At 39.8% G+C, this 12,439-nt stretch overlaps 1 protein-coding gene across 1 annotated transcript in view; it reads left to right on the top strand.

Annotated features, from left to right (window-relative positions):
* ncam2 (neural cell adhesion molecule 2) overlaps window positions 1-12,439 on the top strand; it is a 369,830-nt gene that overhangs the window by 302,996 nt on the left and 54,395 nt on the right. The window contains 1 exon segment of the mRNA XM_032506714.1: window positions 8,124-8,241. Coding sequence (XP_032362605.1) covers window positions 8,124-8,241 — 118 coding nt within the window.

The raw sequence follows: 12,439 nt of genomic DNA, 5'->3' as shown, positions 1-12,439 counted from the left end.
CTTTGACAGATTCAGCTCCACTGACTCCGATAAGTTCATCATTAGCACACTTATCGCAGGTCTGCTCTTTCTGCTTGCATTGGCGTGATTCTTCTCGAATCTTTTTGTTCTTTAGTGTGATCGAAAATTTCAATTAGCGACGTCTTTTGGCTCTGTGGGCCAAAAATCGAAAGATGTCATTTTCTCATTTGTCCTCATTTACAGCGAGTCACCTGAGACTGCTGAGGTGATTGAAATGTGATTCCACTCAGGCCGCAAGCGTCGTGTAACGGTTGAACAGTTGCAATATTGTCTCTGCCTATGTAATTTTCTCCCGCCTAATGTAATAGCAGAGTGGCCCGCCCCCCAAAAACTATGAATTGCATTCAATTTAGCACACCACTTACCTCACTTCTGAGGAAGATCCAATAAGCCTGCTCAATGAGGCACGGCCTATTATTGCAGCGACACGACACTTGCCATGTGGTGCTGAGACAGGACAGTCTGCGGAGGGCTTTGCTCAGCATCCTGAGAAGAGCACACTCTCTAAGGGGGAGACACTTTGAAGTGAACTTCACATTTAGCTGATCCCTAAAGACTCCCATTTAGCGAGTTGAACCAGAAGGATAGAAAATCGGATTCATAGAAACCCCATTTTGGTACCACCTGTCTAGGGGTTGGCCTTTTTTGTTTTTTTCAGTTTAGCTGAGCATTCAAATTGTTCTCTTAAAGCTCTCCTTTCAAATGTGTCTCATATGTTTTACTTAAAAAAAATGTTCATATTGTGATAAATACAATTATCAGTCCCTCTCAGTGTTACAGAGTGTTTTAGAGTCTTGTAGCTTATTGTTTGCTACAGGCAACATTTTGGTTCACTATCATAGCTCTCATTTGCATCGTTTCCAGACATTTTATTTCAGCAACAAAAGGCTTATAACCCTGCTGTACACTACGTTCCCAGCACCAAACAGCCGACAAAGCTAGCAACCAGTAAGTTAACATAGTAAAGCATTAAAGTAGTAAGTTTGTGGAGACCGAAAAATAGTGAATGTTGGACTTGTATTGATTAGGTCGCTTGAAACACACCTTCGATTGAATGCTAATATCGCTGTTGGCTTGTGCAAATTGCAATGTGCAAAACGGGTTACGTTGCCCCCAAGTGGTAAAAAATAATCTTTCATTGCAGGTTGAAGTTTTCTTTCTTTGCATTACTTTTATCACCTTTCTTACAATTAAAGTTTGTCATCCTGTAATGTCAACCCGGCATGTGTTCTGAGGTTTCATTTGATGGTCCAGAGACACTTTAACCAGCTAGAGCTTGGCTGAAGGTAACCATACAGGTGTAGCCCTTTTCAGTCTCAAGAGTCTTCAGAGTCCCTAAGGAGTTGTTTTCCATAAAGCGAGGCATGTGATGTTCAGGAAAGCGACGTTGCACCTTCCGCATGCTGTCGCCTATAGCCTCAGACTACACTACATGCACAAGCAAACCAATGCAGATCCTTCCTGCCCTGAAGCTAGACGTGTTAATTCTGAAGAACTATTGTAGCTTTATAAACAGGTAAGAATGATGGGGCATGTCACTTGGATAATTCAGTAGGATTATTTCCCTTCCGTGGGTTCCGATAGAGAGGGCAAGGCTGAGCATGAATAGTTATCTTACTGGAGCTGAAGATTTCCAAAAGGAACAGGAAGCCAGCAGGGTTACCAGAGAATATACTGTATCAGCAACAACTTGGACTGGTCGAACAACGCAGAGGCCCCGAACACAAGCAGAGTAGATTGCTAGGAGGCTCAGGTATATCAATGAGTGCAACAGACTACACTGCATGTTTTATCAATCAGCTGCAGATGGTGAAGTGTTCTGTGTTGTGGGGCCTGGGGATATACCAGTGATGTAAGTTGAACAGACAGAGAAAAAAAATAGCCACAAGGAGGAAGAATAAATAAGAAAGGACGAGGACTTAACCGATGCAGCGACAGGGCATCTTCAGGCTCCACCTCATCTCCTCATGTCCAACATTGAGCACTTCTAGCTGTTTTTTTGTGACACAGTTAAGATGGACATCGATCCTTGGCCATAAGGAACCAGTGACAGCCACCAGAGAGGAAGCTGAACAAATTTACCCTTACTCTTCTTATCCTGACATTTTCTTTTTTCTTTACTATTCACTGCTTCAGTAGTTTTAGGTTATCTGACTTGTGACCCGTTAGAATAAAGCAGTGTGTACTTATGACCCATGTGTTGGTCGCCTTATTAAAAGCGCTGACCAGCACGCTCTCCCTGAATTTAAATCCATTTCAAATGCAGGAATATAAAATGTTTTACACAGAGCTTGCAAGCAAGAGTTACATTTACGTAACAGATACCTATAGCTATGAAGCCAATGAGAAGAGCTTAAAATGCCCTCAGGTCACCCTTAGAGCACTTACCAACTTTATTTCAAGGACTCAATTAGCAGACAAGTCTTGCAGAATGACGCTGGGAACGAAAAGTGAGACAATGTGAAAAGTTTTCTGCTCGGTGTGAAACCTGCCTGAAAGGTCTCGTACTTTCCGATGATTAGATATTAATCCTCTCGTTGACGACAAAGAAAACAACAAAACTTGTTTCATCTGACTGTACCTTGGATTTCTTTCATTCATTTTATGGATCTATAAAAGTTAAAGATTGCCTCTTGGATCAATACACTTGTGTTCAAAGAGCAGTCAATTCATATTTTTTCAAAATCCCTGCATAAAGTTGCTAACTGTTTGCTGCACAGCAAACTACCAGAGTTGGTTGTCTGATGGAATGCTGCAGTGTCTCTACGGTTCATTTTCTTTTATCGTAAAGTACAACTGAGTTTGATCACCACCTGCGTTGCAGAGTTATATTTATCTTGTAGCAACGATACAGTATGTCACGCTGTTCTTTTGACACGGCGTGTCAGGAGAATGTCAGTTCTGACTTGTTCAGCTGTGTGTTAACAGACTGCTTTAACCACTCATGCAGAACTTTTGTCTGAGAGCAGTGCTGAAATATACTCTATATACCCCCCCCCCACCCCCCCAACCATGTGAAGTTATAAATAATCATGGGTCAGTTGATGAGAGTGGTTTTCTTGCCCGTAAGCTTGTAGCGAATGAAGCTGGGCTGACCCGCTGCAGCTCCCAGTCTCCAGTGTATTATCAAAGCGGACCATGGATGAGGATGATGGCATTTCAGGGAAGAGGGCCGCCCACTGCATGGCTACTCAACCTGAGGGCAAAACAGGCTCAGTGTCTAGAAGTACGCAGAACATTTCAGGATGTGTCCAAAAGTTATCATAGAGGAGTTGTGTATGCCTTTTATCCACAAAACATAAACCCAATGCAGAGGAATAAGCTCAATAACAAGGTGTCAAGGGATTTTGAATTTTTGGAACTGTACTGAAAAGTATACACAGTTATATAATTTATATAAATAGCATATGAAATGTGTCTCTCTGTATGCTGTCAATAAGCATTTAGAATGACAGGGCAGTGTCAAATAGTTTGGGTTCCCTGCTCTCCATCTCTGTGACACTGTTCACTTTATCATGGGCATGTCTGTCCTTCTTCTTCTTTATGACACCCAGTGATTTTTCATCCCTGCACTTTGAAGGGAATCCCAGGAAATGAGACACATTATAGGAAAACAAAACACACTTTTCATCCCCCATGTGACACCCACATCAGATAGAGTCATACATGGTACACTGGCACACAAACATAAATGCTGTAGACTTTACCTGCCTGGTTCATCTAAAGGAATTGTTAATCATTTTTTGACTGTTGCAACAGTGGTAACAATAACAGTTATTACAACAGTTGACTTGCTTTCTAGCCTAGAGTTAGAGAGAATGGTACCGCTCTTATAGTATTAGTCCGGTTAGTGTTAGGCTACAGTCAGCAGCAGTTCATCTTAGCTTAGTATCCGGACTGGAAATAAAGGTAAAACTGCTTACCTTGCTCACCTATTAAAAATGTATATCTTACTAGTTTATTTTGTAAAATTAAAATTATTGATATTATTTCTTGGCCAGGATATAGTCTATTCCATAAAAGGAAGTTTTTGTACAAATTATAGAAACAAGGTTTTAATTAAGCTTTGGACCGATGCCAGGAAAACTGCAAACAGAAAAAAAGTGTATATATATATATATATACACACACACACACACACACACATATATATGTGGCTAGCATCTGCCAACTTCTCCATTTTGATGACCTGATAGCCACAGTGATCACAGTTTGTTTCTATGGCAACTAATGGTGATGCAAGATGCAAAGAACTATCTCTTTTCCCCTGTACCCTTTCATGACACATCCACTTCATTGCTAGTTCACTCACCCACACACTAGACCCGCACTCTTCCTCTTTTCAGCTGTCATTTGAAACTACCGACTGTGTCCTTCCAGATGTCATGACATCAAAACATTACTGCTGGATTGTGCACCATGTTAGATTCCCAATTATGAATCGGGGCCAGATTGATTCCTGCCTGTGTGCTAATACAGAAGGCAAAACAAATCTCTAATAAGCACTTCACCTTGTCTTGTCTCAAAACATTCACTTGCTAAATTTCTATTAGGTGCAATATGGTTATGACATGTACTGGGAACATTTTAGGACTTCTAAACGTGGGTGAGCCACAGTTCACTGAAGCCCATTAGTGCTTAAGTCCTCTAGCTCTTCACGAATGCATTTAAATCCAGGCAAGTATGTGTCTTGAAATATGTTTGCAGTGCACGCTCATGCTTTTGGGGATGTCTGTAAATCTCACATTTATCTCCACCGGGCCTCAGAAGTTTTTAGAATATGACTAATACTTGAAGAATTCACGAAGCTTGCCAGATTCTTTTTGGACGCTTCAACCCTGTTGCTGATTTGCTCTTTTGAAGTCTTTCTGCATGGCAGTGTGTCTCATTAACGGGGCTGTTTCATCAAGCCTCACTGATGTGGGGGTGTGTTGCATAGGAAGAGACACTGGAGAATGGAGATCTATTGGCGTGGAAATCAATGGTTATCATGTCAGGCAGATGCTTGCTCCTCTCAATCGCCAAGTTAGGACTATTGGAAAGGACTCATGGTGCTTGATTATTGCTTGGGCCATTTGTATCCCTGAAGAGCTTTCTGCACCTGGATGTATGTCTCTGTACATGTGCGGGTGCACTTTCAAAGGCATGCATTTTGTATTGTGTGTGGATTCCATTTCCAAAAATGGAAATATTCACACTTTTTTCTGTACATGGCAAGAACGGTATGATAAGTAGACACCACAAGACAGCAGATAGATCAGCTACTATGGAATTTAGATGTACCGGGATGAGTTTTCACTTGCGCAGTACTGTAATACACACTGGTGTCGTTAGAGTAATTGATCTTTTAAAAAATGCCTGAAGTACACCAAAGTGTTTGGTTCATTAGCTATCTGCCATGATGTTTTGTTTTGATTAGAATTCCTCATTCATTATCCCAAGTATGTAAAATGGGTTTGTTCTCAACAACTTCACAACTGTGTTTCATTACGGCTGCATTTTAATAAGATTTGAAGCCTTTTTTTTTAAATCTTCTACCGAGTTGTTTTTAGGTCTACGGGGAACAAGTGTCCTCCAGATGACGTGACTTTGAGAACAAATCCAATTCATTAACCTTCACTAACTCCCACACTAAATATCAGTTTTGGAATATTAAACAATTCAGCTTTGTTTAGCCACAAAGTGACACCTTTTAATGCCTTTCAACCCTTTTTTTTTTTTTACAGAGAAAAATGAACTGGTGCTGAAATGATATCACTGTGCAGCCGCCAGTTACAATAACCCTTTTTTTGGGGGGGCTTTTCCGCCTTTAATTTTTGACAGGATAAACAAAAAAGGCAGAACATGCCTCCTACTTATGTATTGCAGAGATTTTTGGTCATCTGTTATTTGAGCCATTACAGTATTGGGATAAGTCAAGTGTAATTTCGCTATAGGTTTGGACCTCATTTCCACTTAAAATGTGATCTGTATCTATATACAAAATCTGGCATTGCATTCTGGCATTAATTATTCTCATTAACTTGATTCTGTCCACGATTCTGTTGTCAGACCATATTATGCAAATGATCTCGGCCAATGGGCTTTACTGTCTTTCTTTCTTTTGTAGCTTTTTCTGGGCGTGCTTAAAATAGAAGGAAGAGGACGAGTTAGAGGAATTTTCAACATGCAGGGTGGATAGATGCTTTTTTATTAAGAATGTGGCCAAACAGTACAGATTGCTTTTAAACTTGGTCGAGATCTCTAACTCCAGATGTGGTGTGGGCGATCCAATAGCATCCCTGTTGCAATGCATTATGCGTGCGTTTTCATTTAGTGCTTTTTATTATCCAGAAACAATATTCAGATACATTTATTTTTTACATTTTTATTGGAGATTTTGGTAACACACTACTTGAAGGTATCTGCATAAGAGTGACATGACACTGTCATGAACAGATGCCACTGTCATCACACAGTCATGACACATGAACGCTAACCCTAACATAACTGGTCATGACAAGACCAAATGACACTTACTAAAAGAAAAGTGATGTAATAAACGTTTTTGACTTATTTTACAATGTTTATGACTCATTCATGACCCTAACCCATGCCTCAGGTCTTCAGGTGGTGCCTTAATTTAAGTGTAATTGTTATTTGTCCAACTGAAGCAAACTGAGGGAGTAAATGCTCCAAAGCTCCAACAAAGCCCTTGAGAAAATGAAAGCTCAGATTGGCCAATCTGGTATCTTGCCCATTATGAGGCCCACCCATGAGAAAGAGAGAGACATCATGGCTTTCAAACGAGCAAAGTGTCAGTTGGTCAAGGCTACACCCGCCCCCCAAGGCTGAATCTCGGGAAAGAGACTTTAGATACAGTGTTAGGGGACCACTAAGGCCTATATGTAAACATCCAAAAAGCAGCATGTCATAGGACTTTTAATAATGCCCTGAGATTGGACTGAGCCACAGAGGAGCAGTTATAGTGGAGGGAGAAGTATACTAAAAATACAGGCTAGAGAAATGGAGTTTGACGCCTGATAAACATGCTTGTGTCATAAAGCTGTCATTCCCTTGTCAGTGCAAAGGCAAACGGAGAAAATACTCTCCCTCTGCTCTTCTTTCACTGAATGAGAAGATGACAGTCCTCAGCTGATTGGATGGCAGGGACACGCTGTGTGTTTGTGACAGCGCTCAACATATACTCCTGATAAAGTCATCAAGACCTCTGCTGCTTGTCAATACTGCTGTTTGTAAGAGATAAGCAAGCCATATTGGATTCATATGTATACTGTATGTATTTGTGTGCTTCATCTGAATGTTTGTACCAATTTACTTCACTTCACAATGCTTTTTGGATACAGACACATTTTATAATTGAACCACTAATTATTTGCTATACAACATCACATGTCCATGATTGGAAAGTAACTGGATAAAAAAATAAAAATAATCAGGTAATACAACATATGGAAATAGATAGACTGTCAATCAGTGAACAGTTGTTTTTACTTAGAGAAAAGAAAGAAAGAGAAGCCCAAAAAAGAAAATAATAATATACTGAATGTGCCACTACATTTAAGCACAAAAAATCATTGCATTATTATCAAAGTATAATATCTATCCTTGTGGCTTTTTTGACTCGGCAGAAATTGGCCAGGCAAGTCAAACAATGTCAAATGGTGGCTGGTGTCGAGCACTTGACAGGAACTGAATAGTTCATCCACAAAAGAAAAGTGCTTTTATTCCTAGATGGTGCAGTTGTTTTTGATGTTGAAACACATCTTCTGTCTTGCCAATGTCTGTATGGATTTAGCTGAGCGTTTCCAAATCAGACAATAGTATTATGGTTTCACATCGCTGTGTTCAGCTCCTTTGTGTTTTTACCAAAAGCTGGGTCAAAATGTTATGTGAAATCCCCATGGGATTACCAACAGAAGTAGCATTTTCTGTGATTGTTTACAGGCCACTTGCAAAGGCCGTTTTAATCCATTTGAAAATAGAGACTGAAATTTATTTTAGAATACAGTCAGATTTGGCTGTTAGTGATTCATCCTATTAACTCTCCAAGTCTAATGTCTGTCTGACTGGGATTCTCTGCTCTGTTTTTGTGTCTGCAGTTCCTCCGGTGTTGTCAGTGTTCCAGCAGTCCTTCAATGCCACAGCTGACTACCAGGAATCGGTCACCTTTACATGCATGACCTCTGGATCTCCTGATCCTGTGGTGACATGGCACAGGTACCTTCTACTTCCTTAAAACTTACAGTAACGTTGGTCTCTGACATTTAGCTCAGACAGATATTGGACAGAAAAACATTGGGCTTTGAAAACTGGTGGGGCCCTCAAAATAAAGGCTGGCGATACACAAGTAGATTTGTTAATCTGCCGCTATAACAGCCTCCTCATCTCCGGTAAAGCTTTCCATAAGATTTTGGAAACTGGCTGAAGGGATTTGCTTCCATTCAGCCTCAAGAGCCTTAGTCAGGTCCGGCGCTGATGCTGGGAGATAAGCTTTGCCTGGTATTGGCGTTCAAACATATCCAAAAAGAGTTGGTTGAGGTTAGGACTCTGTGCAGGCCAGCCAAGTTTTTCCACAGCAAACAAGGAAAACATTCCTGTGTTGGCCTGGCTTTGTGCACAGTTGGCCTTCTCCAAACCATTACCCCAAAGTTAGAAGCACAGTATTGAAAAAGGGGCCAAACCTAACCTCACATTTTCATGAACGAGTTCTTGTGACTTCAGGGACTACAAGTGGAAATTGGCAATTGTTGCTATAACCTGGCTCAAGACATATTCACTTCTATTACAAGTTTAATGTGTATCTCTGCATTGTCCCTGTTCAAATAAATACATTTCTATTCTATTTCTACGATAACTTATGCACAAAAAAATGGTTGGATATCTTACAAAGTCACATGTCGGTTAGTTAAAGGTGCAGTAGGTAAAACTTTTAAAACTAACTTTGTGTCATATTTGCTTAACTGAACCTATGTTCAAGTAGAACTACATGAAGCAGGTTATTAAAACAACGACCTGGCACCACCTACAGCCTGAAGTGCGATTTGCAAAAATCCACTGCTCCCTGTTCAGATTCACCAATCAGGGCCCGGGGGGGAACTGCATGTCAATCACTGCTCATGCGCACACATTCATTCTGCCTTCTGGGGGGAGGGGCTTAGGAGACCGTTTTGTGCTTTAGTGGAAAGGGGGGAGGGACTGAGAAGTTGTCGATATTCAATTTTTTTTGATAAATTCTGAATCTTCACAATCCTAACTACAGCACCTTTAAACAGTCGATAAACTATAAAAATTTAACGTAGTTAAAACACTTTTTTTAACACGGTTAGATTTAGCTGAGAAAAGGTAACCGTGAGCCTGATACCAGGTACAGCGAGTTAAGGGTGGTGACAGCCACCTTAACAGTTACATTTAGCCGAGAACACTTGTTTAGGCCCGAGAATTTAAGATTAGAAAAAAAGATTATGGTTTGCATAAAACAGCGGCCCCTTAAGTAGTATACCTGTGATGCAAACACCCGTTTCCTGCGTGAAAGTCTTGTGCTTTTCCCTTCTTCTGCCAGAACACAAACTATGCTCCCGTGCTTTAAAACCTGTGTTTTATTACCCAGCCATCGACCACCACCTCCTTTCTATGCAGATATTTGCGGCCTTACACAGCAGCAGTCAGTGTGGGGCATACCATAAAGAATATGTGTAATTCATTTGAATTGCATTGTATTACTTTTGCAGGTATAAATGTATGAATGGTTCCTGAAAACAGCCCGACCCAAACCCTGTAAAACAGCTCTAAACCAGAAGTCCGTATTCTTTTGACAGCTATTGTATTAACCACCTACTTTAAGCTTGCCTGACCTACTTCAGATAACAGAACATATGCGGTACTACCCATGATCATTACAAATGTAGTCATCTTCATTTGTGCCAATGTATGTGTCAATATTCCCGTCAGAAAAGCAGTCTCTATATATATTCAGTGTTTTAGTTTCAGATCAAGTAGATGTTCTTTGACAAAAGAGGAATTTATAGTCCGCCCTCGCACATTGCCTTAAGCAACCACACAATAGTATCACAAGCCACATAGCACCAGTGTGAAAATTTGAGCCTGAAGAGCATTTGACTCCCCACAATCCACTCTACAGCTCGACATGGAGTAATTAGCTTGCACCCACTCAGCAGGAAATCATGAAAAGCTATTTGCACCTGAGCATCTATTGATAACACTTTATCGGCATTCCAGTGAAGTTCATACTCTTTAACTCTTATAATGCACTTGTTTTTTTACTTCTAGTTAATTCATCTTAATGGACCATAGTTGCTGTATGTTTTAGCCCATTTAGTACAAATCAATTATACTTTGCATTGCTGCTGACTGTTTTCTAAAGCATACTTTAGATGTTTTTATGTGCACCTCCTACCTTCTAGGCAGCTATGAATTTCACTGTAGTGCAGGAATGACTGCATGATAATACAAGAAAGAAAACTGTTTGTTTTAACTGTGACGTTTCACCAACCTCAGGCAGGTGTCTGTAAGTTGTTTTTCCTGCTGTACTGGAATGAATGGCAATCAATGGTAGCCTTGAAGGAACTATGGGAAAACCCGTTGAAAAAGGCTCAATTTGATTTGCAGTGAAGGGGCCAAGACAAAATATGACAGCTTTGTCCTTAAAACATCAATATTTTTAACTTCACTCTGTAGATAGAGTAAATCTGTTTTTTTATAACTTCAGCTCCAATAATAAAGGAGGAAGGAAAAAGGAAACTGTTGGCTGGTAAAAATAACATTTAAATGTAGCCCAGAATTTAACATAAGGATGCACAACAATGCTCAATAATAATTGCTCTACTCGTTGATATAGAATGAGCATGCAAAATAATGCCAATGCTACGTGTGTGTGTGTGTGTGTTTGTGTGTGTGTGTGTGTGTATATATATATATATATATATATATATATATATATATATATATATATATATATATATATATATATATATATATATCAGGTTATTTTAGGCATACAGGGAAAGGAGTGTACCTCTTACGGTGAGTGACGTTAAAGGAGTCAGACCTTCATCGCAAGATAAACGAACAGATATCTCCCTTACATATTTATCACCGAGAGGTCGCATGTTCCAGCGTTTAACCTGATGACAGCAACTAATATACTGTGAGATATGTAGTTAGACTGGTAAATGCATCCATCCTGTGTTTTACATGACATTGTCTCCGAGACTCATACAAACAGTAATGAGGACTGAAGTCTCTTGTGGAGCACTTTGAAAGAGAAGTCGATCACTGCAACAACAAAAAACTAGGCCTCACTTTGCGGAGTACAAACAAAATCTGAAGACAACGCACTGCTTGAAACGACCTCAACTTTGTAAGTCTCATTCATCTTGCTCTCTAGTTTACAGCCCTGGCAGCAGACACAATACCTACTCCTCTGTGTGTTGTTACTTTGTTTTTTAGCTGCAGAGCAAACCAGGAAAATGTGATTTTAATGATTTAAGAGGATGCATTATATAACGCGCCAAATCTAACAGTGATGATGGGGGAGAGGTGTCCCTAGATAATTATTTCACCCTCTGTCTATGTTCATAATGTGTCATAGTAACTACATAGATTAACCTATTCATCTGAGGAAAATTATTCTGTTATTATTTTTTGTTAAAAAAATAAAATTGAAAAATATCAGATAAATAAGAACATGTACATTTCCGCACAATCTTCCAAAATTATTGTAAATGAGAAATTTGTTGAAAAAGGAGTAGGAAGAAGTTTTAAAAAAAACATTTCTGATCCCGTCCCCTTTTTCTATTTTTATACTTTTATACCCATACAATTTTGATGCTCACTTAGTCATATATGTATACATACTCATAAATGAACAGTATATCTAACTCCCTGCACACATAAATACACATGCATACACAAAGACACACATGCATACATACATGCATACATACTATGACAAACTAGACATAGTATATAAGCCCAGGAACCATACAGTCAGTACACAATACACATTATTAATGTCTAATTATGTGTACTTAATACAGTGTATTTGTCAAGGGCTGTCTCTCACTTTAGAGATGACATCCTTCCACTGTGCACCAACGCTGATCTCAAACTCTGCAGTGTCCACTGGTTGTCAAACACTTCATTGTCTTCTCCTTCATTTCCCGGGTCAGTAAGTCCTGCGTGTCAATCCAACACTCCAAAATTAAAACGTGCACATCACAACAAAAGAATCAGCTAAGGCGTAAACAACAATCTCAGCGCCAATTTAGTTTTCCTTTTGATGTCACCCCTCCCAGTGTCCTCCAGGCTCCCAGTTGCATTTCCTGTCAGTGTGAGGATTTGCCTCGTCCTCTATGCATCTTGGGTAATGGACTACCTGTCAGCAGTCAGTCAGTAT

This window comes from Etheostoma spectabile, chromosome 24 (assembly GCF_008692095.1).
Source record: "Etheostoma spectabile isolate EspeVRDwgs_2016 chromosome 24, UIUC_Espe_1.0, whole genome shotgun sequence".
Classification (NCBI taxonomy): Eukaryota; Metazoa; Chordata; class Actinopteri; order Perciformes; family Percidae; genus Etheostoma; species Etheostoma spectabile.
The sequence above is the reverse complement of the archived record's forward strand: the minus strand, read 5'-3'. Positions and strand labels throughout refer to the sequence as shown.